The following is a 19,552-nucleotide window of genomic DNA, read 5'->3' on the forward strand; positions in this document are numbered from 1 at the left end:
TTGTGTTTTCACTGAGTTACATATACCCGATGATGAGTGGCCGCCGTATCTAATAGTACATACTATACCTAAATATTTCTAGCGGATTATATTTGACGATTTTGGCTGTTCTTTTCTTGGCATATTTTGGATTGCATTTGCTTTGTTTCGGTTTAGTAGTTTTGGTTATAGACTCTGCTTTGTATTTGGCATTTGTTTTGTTTTCGTTTGGTTTAAGTATAGGTTTTGTCGGTTAGACTTTTTTAAAATGGCTAAAGAAAATCTGAACGTTAATGGAGAAGTTGAAGAATGTACTGTCGTCCCTATTGTTGGTGACGGTGCATGTTTGTTTCGTGCTCTCTCTTAATAATACTTCTTAACGCGAGCGAAGCCGCTGGCAAAAGCTAGTAAATAATAAAGTTAAAAACAGAATAGATATTCCAAACATAAACTTGGATAAAATTTGCATATTGATTTGAATTAACTAACCTATACCAACTTATATATCTAGCATCAACTAAAAATAATATAATATTTTAGTTTTAGTCTGTCAAAAGTCAAAACTACATGATTATTTGTATTTCATATTACTTGATTATATGCAACTTTAATGATAATAAAAAGAAAATAAGACTGAATAAATAAAGCTATAAGTTTTTCTAATAATTTCAGTTTGAATTATCAATTTAATCAATCAATTAGTATGACTTAAGTACATTTTAGAGAATAAACAATTATCATGCCTTAGTTCTTTGGTACTTGCATTTTGGATCACATATTGAAAGTGAATTAGAATTAATTTTATTTCCACAATTAACTGAAACTGCTTTGATAAAGTTAGTAACTCATTTAATAAAAAAAATTTCATTTGTCCTATGTGAAAGACTGAAAGTAAAACAAATAATAACAATAAATAAATAAACATAATCAAAATCAATGTATTCAACATATACTGAACAAAAAATTTTCCATTGAATCAAGAAAAAATTAATGAAAAATCCAGTATTTTTCATTAATTTTTTCTTGATTCATACTGAATTTTAATTTAATCTACAATTATTTTATTATAAAGAACTTCTCTAGATTAAATTAAAATTAAGTATAAATAAAAAAAGTTAAATAAATGAAAAATATTGAGAAAAAAAACTAAGAAAAAAGATTGTGAAATTCTATCTTAATCAATGTTATTTATGTAATACAAGATGTAATCATTTTATTTAAGGAATTAATAACAATGTATATTTATTATTATATCAACTATTCAATTTTTGTTAATATACTTGTATTTATGATTTATATTCTCCAATAAAATGCTAACTCTCATTAATGCAATGTTTTACATCAAAAACAATTTTAGATAACAAACAATACTGCTCTTTATTTTTTATTTTAGAATTACAAAAAATAATAATCTTTTGATTTTTTTTACTTATACATGTACACATTATTTTATATGATTAATCAAGTCTTTACTGTATTTACATTTGATATTAATTTTCTATAGTTTTTACAATGTAAATTCATTGCAACAACTATATAAATAAAAATTAAATAATAAGAATGAATATTAATAAAATAATTCATATTTATTTGTTTAAAAACATCAAAATAACAAAATGTGATATTAGTTACTTATTAAAGCTAGATTATAATTAATTCTACTACAAAACAATTTCAGAATAAAATTTACCTTCTTTATTTGTATTTCCATCTTGTAATATTTCTATATCTCTTTCAAATCTGTTTTTTGTGTCCTAGAATTATTTTGAAATTTTAATATATAGTAAATTACAATATTTTTAATATTTATATTAAATATGATTTTAAAAACGAATACCGAATGTCCATATAAAATTGGATTGTATTCAATTGGTGATTTTTTGTTAGGTGAAGAATCAGTACTAGATAAGTATTCTAATTTTTCTTCCAATATATCCAATCGCCCATCTGGAACAGATAACTGACTAATACCAGAATCTTGAGAAGCAGTATCCCTTAACTGTTGTTGTTCTCCTAATAGACGACGACTATCTTTACTACTATCTTTTCCATTATACTCTTGTTCTATTCTTTCAAGACTGTATTTCTGAATTTCTGCTGTTGTCTTTTTCAAAGAATTATATATTTCTTCAGGATTAAGATTTTCTGTGTCATCAGATTCAAATGAGTTATTCTGTGACCCAATTGTATGAAACCTGCATTTATTTAGAAGTTATATGTGAATATTTCTTTTTATATTTGTACAAAATATGCTTATAATTATATTTCAAAAGCATTTACTTATTACCAAAATTTTTAATTATTAAAAGATAATTTCAGTGTTAATTCTTAAAAATTTAAGGAAACACATAATGTTGATTATAAATGACAAATTAATGTACAAACTTGAAAAACNTATATAAAAAATCTTGTGTTTTTGGTTATGCCAATTAATTTTCTATTGGTAAAAATATTTGTAACAGTTGTAAGAATTATCAGCCAATAAGAAAGAGGTTCAAAAATCATGATGACAATTTTACATTTGACACTGCATTATTATTGCAATGAAGATATTAGAATCTGATATATTCATATATACTTTAAAAAACACAGAAATTTTAAACTATTTGATTCTCATATATATCAGGCATTTAATTAAATTTACTCTTAATAATTAAAATTTTTAATTATGAGAAGAATGGACAGTATTAATCAACAATTTTATCAAACCAAAAATTACAATGATGCAACTAAATCAGAAATCTTGCATCTGATTTAGCAACATCAAAATTCCTTCCAATAATCTCAGATAAAACAAAATTTATTTCTGTTATGAAAGAATATTTGAATCTGAATACTTGCCAACAGAAGAATTATTTACAAGAAATAAAAAAAGTTATTGTACTCAATGAATTAAAATTTAGTGAAAGACTAATTTAAAGCAATTTTTGAAAATGGAATAAATAAATGTATAAAAATAAAATGCATCTTATTTAAATTATTATTATTTCATACACTACCGTATTAGCCCGAATATAACGCAACTCCAAAATTTTCATACAGATATTTAGAAAAAAAATAATTCTCATAAAAGAATTCAAAGAAAGTAAAATTCAATCAGATAAGCATTTATTTAGGTAATTATAGCTAATAACACAGGTTACATTCAGGTCAATAAAATTAAGTAATGTAAAACAAAATTAATATTACGTAAGTAACAACAAAAAACAGAAATGTTTATTCAGAATCTGAACTGTTTTCAGAATGAGAACTCATTGATGTTACATCGGTATCATCAGTATTTTCATTCACGCTTTCAGTCTCCCACAAAATGTCATCTTCCATCCCATTTAAATCATTGGAAATGCAGCATTTCTTGAAACCTTTAACTATCGATTCAGGTTCGATCTTCTGCCAGGTAGTCACAATCCATTCTCCTAAAAGAGAGACTGAGGGTTTTTTTATTTTTCCAGGTGTCAATGGATGATGCCCAATAATAGCCAATTGTTGTATTCTTTTCAAAGGTTCTCTTTAAATGGTTTATTAACCACCACATCCAAGACTTGCAACTGAGAAGTCATACCACCCGGTATTATTACAAGATCGGAATTCAATGCCTCAATTTTTTCCTTAACACTTGTCGTAAGGTGGCCTTGAAATGCATCAAGGACTAGCATGGAGCAGGAGTTTCTCAGAGAACCTGGCCATTTCTCCCATATCACATTCAACCAGTCTAATACCAACTACTCTGTCATCCAACCTTTTTCTTGGACCCAAAAAACAATTCCTGGACACAGCTTTTCTTTGGGCATTGTTTTACGTTTCAATATAACGTAAAGTCGAAGCTTTTGTCCGTCAGCAGTAACAGCAAGCATAACAGTAATTCTGCACTTTTCATAACCAGCTGACTTCAATAAGACCATTTTTTCACCTTTCTTATTTACCGTAAGGTCGGAAGGCATGTCAAAATAGACTGGTGTTTGGTCTGCATTTTCCATATTTCCAAGACTGTAGTTGTGCTTTTTGCGTAATGATATAACATGGCACTGATAAGCCAACAATTTTTCACGAAAGTCATCAGGAAGTTTTTGCGCGAGAGTTGTCCGCCATCGTAGTGATAAACCGTTCCTTTTCATCATTCTTCTACACCAACCCATACTTGCTTTAAAGTCCTTTCTAGGAATGTTTAAATTAGCAGCCTCTTCTAACGCTTTAAATCTTATGACTTCACGGGATATTGGGCACCCTTCATTTCGCTTTTCTATTACGAATTTTAACACTCGCTGCTCAACTTCATTAAACCTTCCTTTTTTAGGTCCACTAAAAGATTTTCTTGAAGAATTTGCATTCTTATATTTCCTTAAATCTTTTCTACATAGGCGGATGTTTACTTCTGGAACTCCGTATTTCCTCGAAGCTCTCAAGTTGTTCGTTCTTTCTGCCTCGTTTGCAACCATAATTTTAAAATCCATATCGTAGGTTCTCCTGGTACCTTTATTTATTTGACTCTTTGATGAGCCTTTTTTCTCAACACTACCTTTATTACTCGCACTCATTTTTTATGGGCAATAAAGAAAAAAGTAAAGTAACCACCACTAGTCACTAGAGCAAAAAACAAATGAGACAAAACAGTTGCGTGAGACGTTAACAAGCGGAGACATAGTGTCAGGATAAAATTGTCGAGACGGACGATTTCCCGCGCTTTTCTGTCTTTTCAAACGAACAGCGGTTGTCACCATAGGAACACCGATCAGGCGGTTTTGGAAACTAGACTGCGGATTGGCCGGAAAACATCATACGACCTGTGGACCTCTGATAAGAGCTACTAGGTGCTGATTGGTGGATTTGCCTATGCTCCAATCCATATATAAGAACTAAGTTTAAGCGGGATTTTTAGATTTCTCCTACAACCTGCTAATAGAACTCATGTTGACCAGAAGTCAGCAAAAGCACATTGTAGTCCATCATTAAGAGTTTCAGTGGACTCGCTGAAGGAGTTGTTTCGGTTCACCGACTTGTAAAGGACATTTCCTCAGGGGAAGGAGNCTGCTCAACTTCATTAAACCTTCCTTTTTTAGGTCCACTAAAAGATTTTCTTGAAGAATTTGCATTCTTATATTTCCTTAAATCTTTTCTACATAGGCGGATGTTTACTTCTGGAACTCCGTATTTCCTCGAAGCTCTCAAGTTGTTCGTTCTTTCTGCCTCGTTTGCAACCATAATTTTAAAATCCATATCGTAGGTTCTCCTGGTACCTTTATTTATTTGACTCTTTGATGAGCCTTTTTTCTCAACACTACCTTTATTACTCACACTCATTTTTTATGGGCAATAAAGAAAAAAGTAAAGTAACCATCACTAGTCACTAGAGCAAAAAACATGAAACAAAACAGTTGCGTGAGACGTTAACAAGCGGAGACATAGTGTCGGGATAAAATTGTCGAGACGGACGATTTCCCGCGCTTTTCTGTCTTTTCAAACGAACAGCGGTTGTCACCATAGGAACACCGATCAGGCGGTTTTGGAAACTAGACTGCGGATTGGCCGGAAAACATCGTACGACCTGTGGACCTCTGATAAGAGCTACTAGGTGCTGATTGGTGGATTTGCCTATGCTCCAATCCATATATAAGAACTAAGTTTAAGCGGGATTTTTAGATTTCTCCTACAACCTGCTAATAGAACTCATGTTGACCAGAAGTCAGCAAAAGCACATTGTAGTCCATCATTAAGAGTTTCAGCGGACTCGCTGAAGGAGTTGTTTCGGTTCACCGACTTGTAAAGGACATTTCCTCAGGGGAAGGAGTTCGTCACAAGGTGTCCTTTTCAACAGACCTGTTGTCGTGATTTACTTGACGTTTGAACTCTGTTACACCTGAAGTATTGTAATTGTTTTGTTTTGTGAACTTTTGTAACTGTATATACGTTTTACTCATAATATAAACATTTTGTGGAAATTCAACAATGTCATCTAGTTTTGAATGTGACTCATAGCCTTACTATAGTAACGCAGGCCTACTACCGGTAACTAGATCACATGGTGTTTTGAAGTGGTCGGTCGAGCTAGGAATTGGTCGGACGTTCAGTCACGTTTCAACCTCTGTAGGAAAATGTCCTTGTTTATATTACATTCCATTACTTAAACCCTGAATTTAGCACGAGTCGATTTTTTAACGGAAAATAAATGGTCGAAAAATATCGCGTTATATTTGGGCTAATACGGTACTTGTGATTTATTATTCAGTTCAGTGAGAAATATTTCAATAATAGCATTTTGTGTATCATTAATAGTTCATATAAAGCAATATGGTAATGAAATAATATCCTTGAATTTTACATTACAAGGTGGTTCTCTATTTTTGTACAATTTGCTGTTTGTACACATTTTGTACTTTGATTTTCTTGATATATATAGCAAAATGCTCATACTTTTGCGAAATGATTCTTCCCTTCTCATGAACTATTAGTCTCTCCCCACCTCTCCAATGTTAATCACATCCATTTTTGAGTCACAGGTTCAGTCTTGAGCAGGGACATCTTGAGTTAGCCTCCATGCATCTTGACAAATTTTTTGACCATCATGGAAAAATGTGATTCAATGGAGAGCATATATCATGTACAAAAGGAAATAGAAAAAGATAGCACAACTCTTTACAGAACTATCAAGAAAAGAAAAAGAAGAGTACAGTTCAGTTATCTCTTGACAAATTTATAAAGAAATCACCAGATACATATCAATAAAAAATAAATATTTTGAAAACCTTTTTTGATGTTTTTTTACATTGCTCTACTTTCATACATTTCAACTTTCATTTATATTTCAGAAACCAATTAGATACAAAAGTAGAGAACCATCTGTACTTATATCTTAAGTTAATAACTAAAAATAATATCAAATTTAATAACAAATAAAGTGAATATTTTTTCATTGTCATTTCATGAAATGATATCTAATTAGAGACTCAATCATTATGTTAAAGCTTATCTCCCAATGAGATATTTTTTAGTTACAATTCCATACTAAATTTCAGTTTTGAAAACAAGAAATTTATTTCATCCAAATAAAAACATTATGAAATTTATCTTTATCTTAAAAGCAGATTTTCACTTAAGAAACTTTATATGTTTTATATTATTTCTCATGACTTTTTATTAAGATAATTTCTAAATTATTTTTAAATTTTTTAATATTTCTCCACTAGTTTCAAAAATCTTTTATTAAAATACACAAATAGTTTCAAAAATTAACAACTAATCATTTGAATTTTAATGAAATATTTTATAACTAGGAAAATCAGAAATTTGTCATTAAATCATTGTATCATAAATAATGGAAACAAAATAAAAAATATAATAAGGACTGCATTCTTAAAGAAAAATATCAATTTTTAACAGTTCTTAATAAATACAGTGGAACCTTGGTATACGACCTTAATCCGTTCCTGATGTTTAGACTTATATCGAATAGGACATATACCAAACCAACCTTTCCCATAAGAAGTAATGTAAAAACGATTAATCCGTTCTCATGTAAAAAAAGTGGCTGGCTTGAAACACCTCGCTTTCCTGGCTAGTTCCTGCTTGATTTTTCATGAGATCAGCATGTATCTTTTTAGCTTGCTCGCAAATAATTGCTTCTGATACGATGTCTCCAGCACACTTTTTCAGTTATCCAAAGCAAAAGCATTTTCTCAACATGATCTAATGTCTTTGATCTCTGTTTAGAAATTATTTAACCCCTTTCGCAACCATAGCAGATTTAATAATGTTTTTATTTTTCACGATTGTCGATATCACCGTTCTCCGAATGCAATATGCAACAGTTAAAATCTCAAACATGCGTAAAACCTTCATATTTCTCAACAATCTCTTTTTTCAGTTCCATTGTGATTATAGTCATTTTTTTAGTTTTCTGTTGCTTCTCATTTGCCTTTTTGCAATTCATGATTATTAAAAATAATAAAATTTTACTTACAAATTAAAATCAGAAAAAATTTAACAAAGTTATAAACTGTGGCACTGCGAACGTCTAGTCTGATCTAGTACACCGATAGTGCTACTTGTTCATAGATGGCACATATAATTGAATTAAGTTGTATACCGAGCAAAATTTGTTTCGTCCAAACAGGACATATTCCGAATTGGACATATTCTAAAGCAGACATATACCGAGGTACCACTGTATTTAGATAACACCACACACTATTTGCATTTTGCACTCATAAAAACATATATAAAAAACATTGATAACGGCCAGAAAAAAACAATATAGTTTAAACTTAATGTATAATATTAATATTCAATATAATTACTGAAATACAATCAAAATTAGGATTTTACTATTTAACAGACTTGGACTTCTCTTGTAATCACTCTACATTAAAAATAATCTCATGATTGAAAAATAAACAGTATTTACTTACATCACTATCTTCTATTGTTTCTATGAGCAATCTGAGAACAGTTCGAAAATGTTCTTCCCACAGAATAGAAGATCCTTCTTTTGTTAAATTTATCAAGTGAGATAAGGCTTTTTTTCTCTGTTCATTTCTTAAATTAAAAATAATATTGATTAGCCACTAAATCATTAAATAATTAAAATACTGTTATTTTAAAAAATGTTTTAAGAATATGACACAATATAAATATATGTATTTATTAGAATTCTTAAACTAATATTTTTGTAAGTGACTATGGTAAACAAACAAATATATAAAATCATTTAAAAAATAATGTAATGAATTATGATGAAAAATTTAATATAATCACAAAAATGGTTTATATTTTTGATAATATATTTTAATTTGTATTCTTCAAACATTATTAAAGTTTAAAAAATGTCATACAAATATAAAAATTGCTTTCACTTTATAGTTAGAAACAAAAATAAAAAATGTTAAATTCCTTATAGTTCATTAACTGTTTGTAATATATTAAAATTATTCACTTAAGTCAATAATGCTAACTAAAAAAATAATATAAAAACATACTAAATATTAATTATACTTATATAATTATATATTTATTATTTCCCACAGTATGATGCTGAATATTTTTTTGATCATGCTTAATTAGCTACATTTTACAAATTTCTCAAATTTTCTAAATCTAAAAGTTTGTAAAATGTAGCTAATCAAACATGATCTACTTTATTTAACACTTTACTTTATTAAACGTGATGCTAGTTTAAGAAAGATCATCATGTAGAGCTATTATAACTTTTATAATAGCTCTACATAATGAAAACTTTTGAACTGAAATAACATGACTTCCAGTTTTGTATTGGAAGTTCTTATATAGTTAATCAGTGCCTCCTGCCCCTAAGGTTTTGATATTTGGTCTCATCTTTCATCTATCTAACTATGTTCGAGATTAAGGAAAGATGGATGGACAGACATATGAAAGTGGGAATCTATAGATNTTATCATAAAATAAAGTGAAATGTTTTTATTAAAAACTTTTAGTTTTGGATCTCTTACATTTCTCGGAAAAAAGTATCCATCTTTAATTGTTTACATTTTTGTTTTCTTTCATTGAGAATTTCGGAATTTGGTTGAATGGATGCAATGATGCTCCTTTTTACATTAGCACTTTGCTCCCAATTATTGTCTAACTCACAAAGTTCATCTGTCAAACTTTCCATAGTTGAAAGGATACGCTTTAGATCGGCCATTTTCATAATTCTTGGAGTTTCTTCTTTGTCATTCTTCTGTAGTTCTATGTCTGGTGCGTAGCTCATTCAAATCTAATGGTTTGTGAAACGTTCTCTATTGGTCTAGATCTGACCAATTACGAGCCACAATTCTGCCATGACACGTGGTGTCATAGTGGACTCCTGTCTCACTAGGATTGGTCAAATCTGGACATAATCTAGTCAAATCTAGCATAGGAAAAATTGGGGAATTACACAGTAAAACGACAAATTGCACAGCATCATTATTGTGAATCGGCGTAAACTGAGGGCTATCTGTATTTTGATTTGAATATTTGAATTCATATATTGTATTATTTTACATCTATTATGATCCATTCCATAACTGCACTATCAAAACAACAAACACTGAACCATAAATTATGTAATAAAATATTTACTAATCAAACATTTTTGGTTTTTTTCATTGACCTTCATCAGAAAATATATACATTATATAATTTAACAAGAAAGAACAAAGCCACCCATATTCTAAAAACAGTTTTACAACATTCCATTTTTGGAACAAGACAAATTTTAAAAAAATGCATGTGCCATTTTTTTACATATAGCATGGAATATCATATGATGCATTACAAAAAAAAAACAACATATATAAAATCTATTTTATACATAGTAAAATAAACCATGAATAAAAACACTAAATTATACTGTGAGATCCCAGGCTATAGTTTTTATAAAAATAATAATAATCTTATAATTTATTAAAATAATTGTTAGCAAAAAAGAAAATTTTAGAAAAAATGATGAGGAAATAACATAGAAACAAGAAATAAAAGCAAATTTTCTTTCTTTTCTGGAAGAATGAACACAGCTGTCTGAAACTAATATGGCCTATGGAGACATCAGTAAGGAAGGTATTGGTATCATGCAACATAGAGTGCACTTTGGAAAACAGCATTAACATCATGGCTGATCCCTTAAGAGATTGCATCACAGAGAAGCAGCATTCAGTGATTATGTTTTCGTGGATTAGATGAGTGAAGCAGGGATTCACAGAAAAATGATGAAGTAGTATAATGAGCACTGTTTAAGAGAAAGAAAAGTCTTCTATTTCAATAGAAAGATTTTAAAGAAACAATGAACATTTGTCATTAATAAAGATACTCATGTACAGTACAGTACCTCTCTACAGTCATGACATAAATGATGTAATTCTCAAACACTACAAGAAGAAAGGAGAAATAGTAAAAAGTATTTAGTACTATATCATGTTTAATGACAAACTGAAGTCTGTAATTCTGCTTGTTGCAAAGGACTTTTATATAAATATGTCCTTATCATCAATGATATTGAACAGCAACATACTGAAATTGTTCTGTCATTAGAACCTAAATTTTGAGATCCCACCTCATCATCCTTATAGTCTAGGTCAGGGGTAAGCAACCATTGGCATGCAGGCCATCAACTTTTTCCAATATTGCAACTCAAGACTCAACGCACCTTAAAAAATAAATATCCAACATATTTTATTTAACTTAAGTTGCTGAATTGTACATTAACTTAATAAAGCAACTTTATTGGGAAAATTAAAAATTTGAAGAAACTAAATCATCCTCCTTTCCACCACATCCAATCAACAGGAACAAAAGCAGTCTTTCTATGCAGGTTGGCTTATCATCAGTGAATATTTTAACTGTTTTACATAATTCTGCAGAGGCATAGCCTCCAATAAAAGGTCAGTCATTTCTGCAAAGAAAGACTGTTTTTGTTCCTGGTGATTGGATATGGCAGAAAGGAAGATGACTTAGTTTCTTCAAATTTTTAATTTTTCTAAAAAATACTGTAATCCATTTTAAAATCAACTTTACTGAGTAAAGCAATACCAAATAAAGAAACAATCAACTGTTTTAATAACAAGTAGTAAGAAAATGAAATAAACATCCTATGCCAGCAATCAGTAACCGGTGGTCCGTGATGTAATTTTAATGGTTTGCAAAGAAATTCAGATTATTATTTAAATTATTTTTTAAAATGGATAAAAAATATAACTAAAGCTAGTAAAAACACATACTACAAAAATCAAAAATTTTGAGTATTTTACAGCTATAGTAGCAGTGTGTGCAACTGGTTTGCATAGAAGTGTTAAAGATGAACTACACTTCATGCCAACTTTTAAATATAATAACTACACTTGAGTGTTGTGGTGTTACCAATAACAACTTTTAGAGTATAAGGGTGTTTGCTAGCACTTTTGGTAGCATAAAGTTACCATCATCAGGTAAATATTGAATACAACTGCTATCAAATTTTAAGCTCTTGAACAGCTTTATGAAATAAAATAAGAGCATGGATGGAATACCAATATGAATTTGAAATATAGCAATGTTCTAAACTTATGAATAGCATTATAAATAATGTAATTTCCCAAATACAAAGTGAGCAATATAAATGATCATGCGAAAAGGAATTAAAATTGTGGATTGGATTGCTTCAATAATATTATCCACAATTGTGGGATTTCAAGGGTTGATGTGTTGCACAATGTTATAGCAGATATGTAGAGGTTCTCCCAAATAAATAATTCTTTCTAATTGTTGCACCATTTGAGTAATTTTGTTTGGGCCCAGAGTGGACAATAATCTTGGTCATGTATTTTTTTGGTTAATTCTGTTGATGGCCTACTGTTTCTGCTATCCTCCTGATGTTCTAGGATGTAAGAACTTAACATTCTGGTCCTGGCAGAGCATGTTTTAATGGAATTTGATAAACCCCAGATTTTTCATTCAATTTAAAAATATCTGTCGTTGCACAATAATATTCTTAGAGTTGGTTGTGGGGTTATTGGTAAAATGAAATCATTTGTTCTAATAAGATGTACAGTGGAACCTTGCTTTACGAGTGTTTCGCATAACAAGCAAAACAAATTGTATAAAACTGCCTCGCTTAATGAGCAATATTTTGCATAACGAGTGATGAGGAGAGGAAAGTCCCGAATTGTGCGTCATCAGTCTGTGTTTAACACTCATTCCGCTATCATCTTAATGTTGCTTGTGTTCACACATATTACTTTTAAACATCAACAACCATAGCCCATTATATAATAAACATGTCAAATGATATCTTGTATTAAATTTAATGACCAATTCCAAATTAAATTTTAGAAATATCTGAATTAAAAATTAACTATTTATAATTATTAAATTTAATACGAGATGGAAGCATAACTGTCTACATACAGTCAAATTAATTAATTTCTAATATTTAATTATAGCCTTTACATAGCCAAAGAATTTGAAAAAGTCTCTCAATACTCCCAAAAATTTTAGTTGGCATGTGAGAAAATTTTGTATCACAGATTTGGTGATTTTGGCATGTGTACTTAAAAGGTGCCCACCTGGCCTAGATCAGCAACAATAAACTTTTTTTCTGAAGGGGTGTCAAAATTGAATGCAAAATTTAGTAACTCAAAAGCATAAGTCAAATATTTAATTTTCATAATTACACACCAAAAAAAAAAACTGCCTACAAATTTTATTTTATTTAACTTTCTAATCTATATCAGAAAATAATAATAAACTCTATATAAGTGAAAAAAACAATAATGTGATAATAACAGAAAGAAATATTTTATTTTATGGAAAATCTGCTATTATTTATTTGATGATAATTTATCTGTTTAGGTTCATAATTAGTAGCCTTTAAGACTTTTCATGACAGTTTTAAGATGCTGCTTTCATGTTATATATGCAAAGTTTTGAGATCTACCAAATATTTTTTTATAATTTTTATAAAACCCTATGCTTTCTAAACATCCAACACAGATCCTTTGAATTATCATACAAGTCACAAGATCTAAACCATCACTGGACTATCTCACATGTTTATCTCTCTCCTCTATCATGTGTTTGACATTGACAAGCTCAAAATATTTCAAAGCTAGAGTTCAGCATTGACAATGCCGTGAAGGACAATGCATGTGGAAAAAAAAAATATATTTGTCTATTAACTAATCTCTGTCTTTGCTAATAGCCAAAGACATTTTTCTCTACAAAAATATGAGAAGCTTGTCTAAAGACATAATAAATAAAATACTTTTCAAATGAAAATGACTATAGAAAAAAAATATCATTTTTCATGCACTATTACTCTAATACACTCTTATAATAAATACTGTTATCAAATATACATATTATATGAGATTTAGAAATAAATGGTATATTGATTTATGATTATGAGTTGTAAATAAATATTATAAGTTATTATATGTGTATATAATGATAACTCATAAAAAAATTAAGGATACTAGAGTCTATATTTTAAAAACACTTGCAAATACCTTGAAAAAGTTGTATTTGATGACTGATGTCGACCAGAGCCAAATGAATTTTTTTTTCCAATTGATGATTTTGAATTGTTTTCAGTACTTCTTTGCCTTAACTGTGCATTTAATAACTGAAAGGCACTATCCTACAAAGTGAAAAAAATTATTAAATTAATACTGTAAAAATAAACATGTATGTTAAAAAAAGCTACATTAATAAAAACTTTTATAAAGAATTAACAATAAATTATTTTCAGGAAATAACTAAATGAATAATATCATTGATTAAATGAATATGAATTTATACACAGTGTAAAAGGAAATTAATATAATATATTAATAATTTATAAATACAATATATAAAAAAGTCCACAAATTGAAAATATAATAAAAACATTTGCTTTAATGGAATATGAAAACTTAAATCAATTTGAGCATTTTCAGATTACATCATTGCAAATGTTTAGAATATGAAATACTGTTATTGTGAAAACAATAATTAGTACAGGATTTGCTAAGGTATAGTTTATATATTCTAGAGGATTTAATTAATATAAGATGATTTACTACAATGTGATCACTGCAATCCTAATATATATAAAAGAATTTAAAATTATAGTTTTAAAAATAAACTAACAAAAAATAGCATAAGTTAAATAAATGATAAAAAGTGGATCTACACCATTTTAAATGCTGTTAAGATTTGAAATTAAAAACTTTAAAGCAAAATAATGCTGTACTACACACTGATAGTATAAATAATAGCTAATTTAAATTGAGAAGAATTGGTAATACAACTTAAGCTTTTTTTTTTTTTGTGCACACTTTTAAAAGATCTGCTGATATAATGATTCAAATAAAAAAATGCAGCTTTAATATGCATGAAAAGCATTAGAAACAGAATTCAGTGAAAGTGGGAATTTTAGACAGAAAAAAAAAAAAAAAAGGCAAATGCAAACAACATTTTATTAGCAGAGAAAAATTATCCAAACATTAAAAAATTTAATTGCAAAATTAGGTAATATAAATTTAAGTTTTATAGTATCTTTTTATTTCATACTGATTTAGTTTTTCTTGTATGTCATGACTTATTATTAGGTAAATTCTAATTATTTTTTACATAAATAAATAAATCTTGAAAAGAATCATAATTTTTCCCATTAAATATAGTCCTTGAATAACATGAATTCGATCAGTGTAGTAATACTAAACAGTTCTTATACTTCATTAAAGTATATATTTTTATTGTATTTTACTGTCTACATAAAAGTTCCAAAATAAACTGAATTCCTAATTATGAAGATTGATTATGCAAATATATATCGTAAAATACAAAAATTTTCCATATCAATATTATAACATTTTAAATACAGATAATAGAAAACTTACATAAAGGTTCAATTTTACAGACATTTGCATTATTGATTTGTATTTATGCCATTGATTTAACATAAATCAGTGATACAAAAATATCAGAAATAAATAGTTTCTAAATAATTTATAAAGGGAATAATAAAACAATATTAAAACAAAATAAAATGATATTTGAAAATATTTTATTTTTATTATTTTAACTTATGAACACTTCAATTTTTACCTAATTCTACTGTAACCATATGGATTTTGGTTAAAGTTGTATTAGTAGTTAATTATAAAATGTTTTTCTAAGAGTGAATGTAATCATATTACAAATGCTTTGAGTCACTTAGGAATAACAACTGATTTAACATAAACAACCAATGCAAAAAGAAAAAGGAAATACATTTTTTCATATTGACTAACAAAAGTTTATTTCTGAATTAAGCTTTGTTGGACAGATTCTGGGATCATTTGAAAAGTATCTGTAATCTGATAATTAGATGTTGATACTCAGTATTGACTTTTAGTAAAAGATAATTATTTTTTAAACATTTCATTTGGAGTGTTTAAACTGATATTTGATTTCTTGAAAACATCAGTAATATATCCAAATAATTAAAAAAAATCCAGCAACAAAGTTGCATAACTTTCCTAGCTATTATGCGATCTTATTTATAAAATAACTTTGTTAGGAGTATTAAGTACTGGGGTTGGAAGTTTTGGAAGAAGTTTTGATTAAAATAACTTTTATAATTTTAATTACAATATAATTTAATAAAATTGTGTGGGGTGCCATACGTTATGAGATTTTGTTATAAAAACTTATTATGTTTTTAATTACTATAAAATGGCAAAAAGCTTAATTTTGAGGGTAGGGATGATTTTTATAAAGAAGTATAAAATATTCATAATGAATAAAATCATCATTAAGTCTGATCCTAATGGAAATACACACGACCTCCTTTATCTCCCCACCCATCAACCTTTAACCAACAAAATAGCATCAATGCCCCTCATATACAAGCCACCATGCCAAATTTCATCCTGAGATATTAAGTGAAATAGACACCAACACCTACACATGGAATTTTTCCCCCAATTTTTTTGGATTTATCAGGTCTCAAAATGTGGAGATTTATAAAAAACTAGGAGGGTTAAATTTGATATGATTTCAATATTTTCCCTTATGTATAGTAACTTAACAGATACAATTTGAATAGAATTGTATAAATAAATAATTTGGATACTTTAACTTATCAGTTAATATGTCATTTGGATATAATATCAAGTTTCAATCATTTAATTATATCACAACTAAAAATTTATGAAACAAAATAGCATAAAATAGCATTACATCTAATTTGTTGTTTTCTCTATAAAATAATAATACTAATTAAATACTTGATAAATATAGTAAATAAATATAACAATAAAATATACAATACTTCTTCAAAAATTAATATTACATTTAAAATTTTACAATGATACTAGAGACCACTTCTGATTACCTTAAGTGAATCCAATCTCAGCATTTTGTGTTGCTCTCCTAATCTGTACTGCAATTTATCATAGTTGTTTACAAAGCAATATTAATTTTATACAGTTAATTCACATAAAAACAAATTGCTAGGGGAATACTAGTTAGTTCACTTTATTGAAAATTTGCATGAACAATTTTCAGGGTCAAGGTCAAATAATTTACAGAGTTAAGACTCAATAAGTAATTGAAATATCTAATTTATAATATTTTGAATTAATTTACTAAATAAAGTTAATAAAATTATTTACAAAAGCAAATTAATGTTTAAATGATTTTCAAATTAAACAAAATGAGGAGGAGATGGTATTCACTGTTGAAGTGCATAGCAGTAAATCAGAGTGGTTAAACAAAGCTAAAAGAAATAGGAGTTTTTTTCTGTTGAAAATTGCTTGAAAAAGTAGAAAATATTTTTTGATGTCAAGAGAGTGAAAAAGTAGCCAAACCTTGCATTATTGTATGTGTTCTCCTATATGCAAACTAACACGTTTGAACGGGACAGCATCCATTTAAAGGGGATAGGCATTGTTTACCCCTCATTTCTGAGTACAGTAGAATGGTCTGCTAAAATCAGGTGTTTGAATTTCTATACAATTGGATGTCAAACATGCCTTTGCTTACTAAGAGAAGAAAATATATTCTACTCAAAATGGAACATTTATTATACTTTAATTTTTTATTGTTCACATCAAAAAGTATAAAAAGCAACCACTATTGGAAACAGTTATATTTCTTGTTTGTAGTTTTGAAAGTAATATATAGTTTGGTTTAATGAATTCTAGTAAAATTTTTGTTTACTTTATTGCATGAAAATTAATGTTTAGACAATGATGTTTTACCAGGGCAACAACATATTGTGCTATAACATGAGAATTTGTTTTACTGATGTTTGTTTTAAGGTGAGTTGACTCTATGTACTAATTAATTAACTGTAAATAATAAATTAAAAATTTAATAAGGAATAATCAATAGTAAGATAAAATACATATATATTTAGCATCCACAGCCTTCTATGGCTCTCAGCCTACTTATGCTTTTATCCCAGCATGATTTTATATATATATATATATATATTGAAAATAATGCAGAGTAAATTAACAATAATAAACATCTTTAAAAATATAGCCTGATATAACAAACAGCCAGCAGCCAGATTCTTTATCGGGCTACCTTTAAGACAAATTAATTATTAGATAATTTTAGAGATGAGCAGTTAAGCTGTCATTTCATGTTAAATTTTAATCATTAAAAATAAATTTGGCTGTTCATTTGATATTTAAATTAATTATCAAATTGAAACTTTGTTATATATATATATAAAATCATGCTGGGATAAAAGCATAAGTAGGCTGAGAGCTATAGAAGGCTGTGGATGCTAAATCATCCCCAGTTGGCCCTGTGAGTAACCTGTAAAACTGTATCTAGATCCAGGTATTGTAACTGGCAATGCATCTGCAAAGTAAGCAGAAATTGCAGGTTTGAGTCCTGCTCTGGACTAATCTTTTCCTCAGAATATTCTAAATTAAAAATTTATTTATTTATAATTATTATTAAATTTAATATAATATGGTGGCTCCATTATCTATCTCTAGCCAAATTGCTTAATAATTAATTAGCCTTAAAGCAGCCTGACGAAGAATCTGGTTATTCATTTGATATTTAAAAATAGACAGCTAATACTTAAATTAATCAGTCACTCATACTGTATGATGACATCCTTCTTTGATACTTCATATTGAATAATATACAGTACTTTAATTTTTCAAGATTTCAGATTTTTCTGCTGATGTACTGTACTGGACATTCACTTTTGCATCATTTTGTTTTTTGCAAGATGTCTGTTCTATTCAGTTTTAAAAAGTTTTTACAGCCTTATCCCAATGGACAAGGGTCGAATGAAAAAGGACATGCCAATTACTCAAAACTGCTCAAATAGAAGGTACTCTTACAAAATTCCATTCCAGAACTGTTTTAAAGAGCTATTTCCACTCAATATGCTTCAAAAGATGCTTTATTTTAATAAATGTTCCTCTGTTCTAAAAGTTCTTTTCATTCTAAAAGTTTAAATGTTTAATTTATTTAATAAACTTTATTCATACAAGTGATGTCAACTGCTGAGTGCATCACAACAACAATAAAATAATACTTAAAAGTCAAAATTAAAGAAACAGTAATAAATTATTTCTTTAGATATTTTTTATATACATATTTACATATAGACAAATAATAAAACAAGTTATTATTTTCAGACATAAGATATACAGTATTTATCAGCATCATCATCATCATCATATGAAATTATGGAAATATTTAACTGTCTACAAACAAATCTTGAAATTTGAATTTTTAATGATTTCTGCACGTAATGTTTAATTTGAGGAGTCAAACTGTCAGTTAAAAACTTAAATTTATATTTATGAATGTTTTGTTGACTACAATATAATTAATTAGATTAAATTAAAGATTGAGTTTAATAATAGTTAAAGTATACAAAAGATTACTTTTAAATGAGTAGATACTAAAAATAATTAAAATTTTTCATTTTCTTTATTGCATTCAAAATAACTCAATTAAAATAGTTATAGAAATATATTACCTGATAATTTTTTGAAAGTTGATTCAGCAGTATAGAAAATTCTGGAGCATTCAAACTAAACAGAGCTATTAATATTTCTTCTCCTAACTACAAAAATTATTTTTACAAACCTTTAATAAAAAGTAC

General features: G+C 28.0%; 2 protein-coding genes across 2 annotated transcripts in view; both read right to left on the bottom strand.

The window, feature by feature from the left end:
- LOC111626486 (CLIP-associating protein 2-like) overlaps positions 1-8,504 on the bottom strand; it is a 41,183-nt gene extending 32,679 nt beyond the window's left edge. The window contains exon 1 of the mRNA XM_023369865.1: positions 8,382-8,504. The gene's annotated coding sequence lies outside the window, so the exon portion shown is untranslated. The remainder of the gene's footprint in view (positions 1-8,381) is intronic.
- Positions 1,621-19,509, bottom strand: LOC111626489 (CLIP-associating protein 2-like; the record flags this gene model as incomplete). Its single annotated transcript, XM_023369869.1, has 4 exons — positions 1,621-1,733; positions 1,817-2,174; positions 13,950-14,080; positions 19,427-19,509. Coding segments are annotated over 4 exons (665 nt in total), but the record flags the coding sequence as incomplete, so codon positions are not given.
- Positions 19,510-19,552: the final 43 nt, after the last annotated feature.

This window comes from Centruroides sculpturatus, unplaced genomic scaffold (genome assembly GCF_000671375.1).
Source record: "Centruroides sculpturatus isolate CEXI.00-Female unplaced genomic scaffold, Cexi_2.0 scaffold318, whole genome shotgun sequence".
NCBI lineage: Eukaryota > Metazoa > Arthropoda > Arachnida > Scorpiones > Buthidae > Centruroides > Centruroides sculpturatus.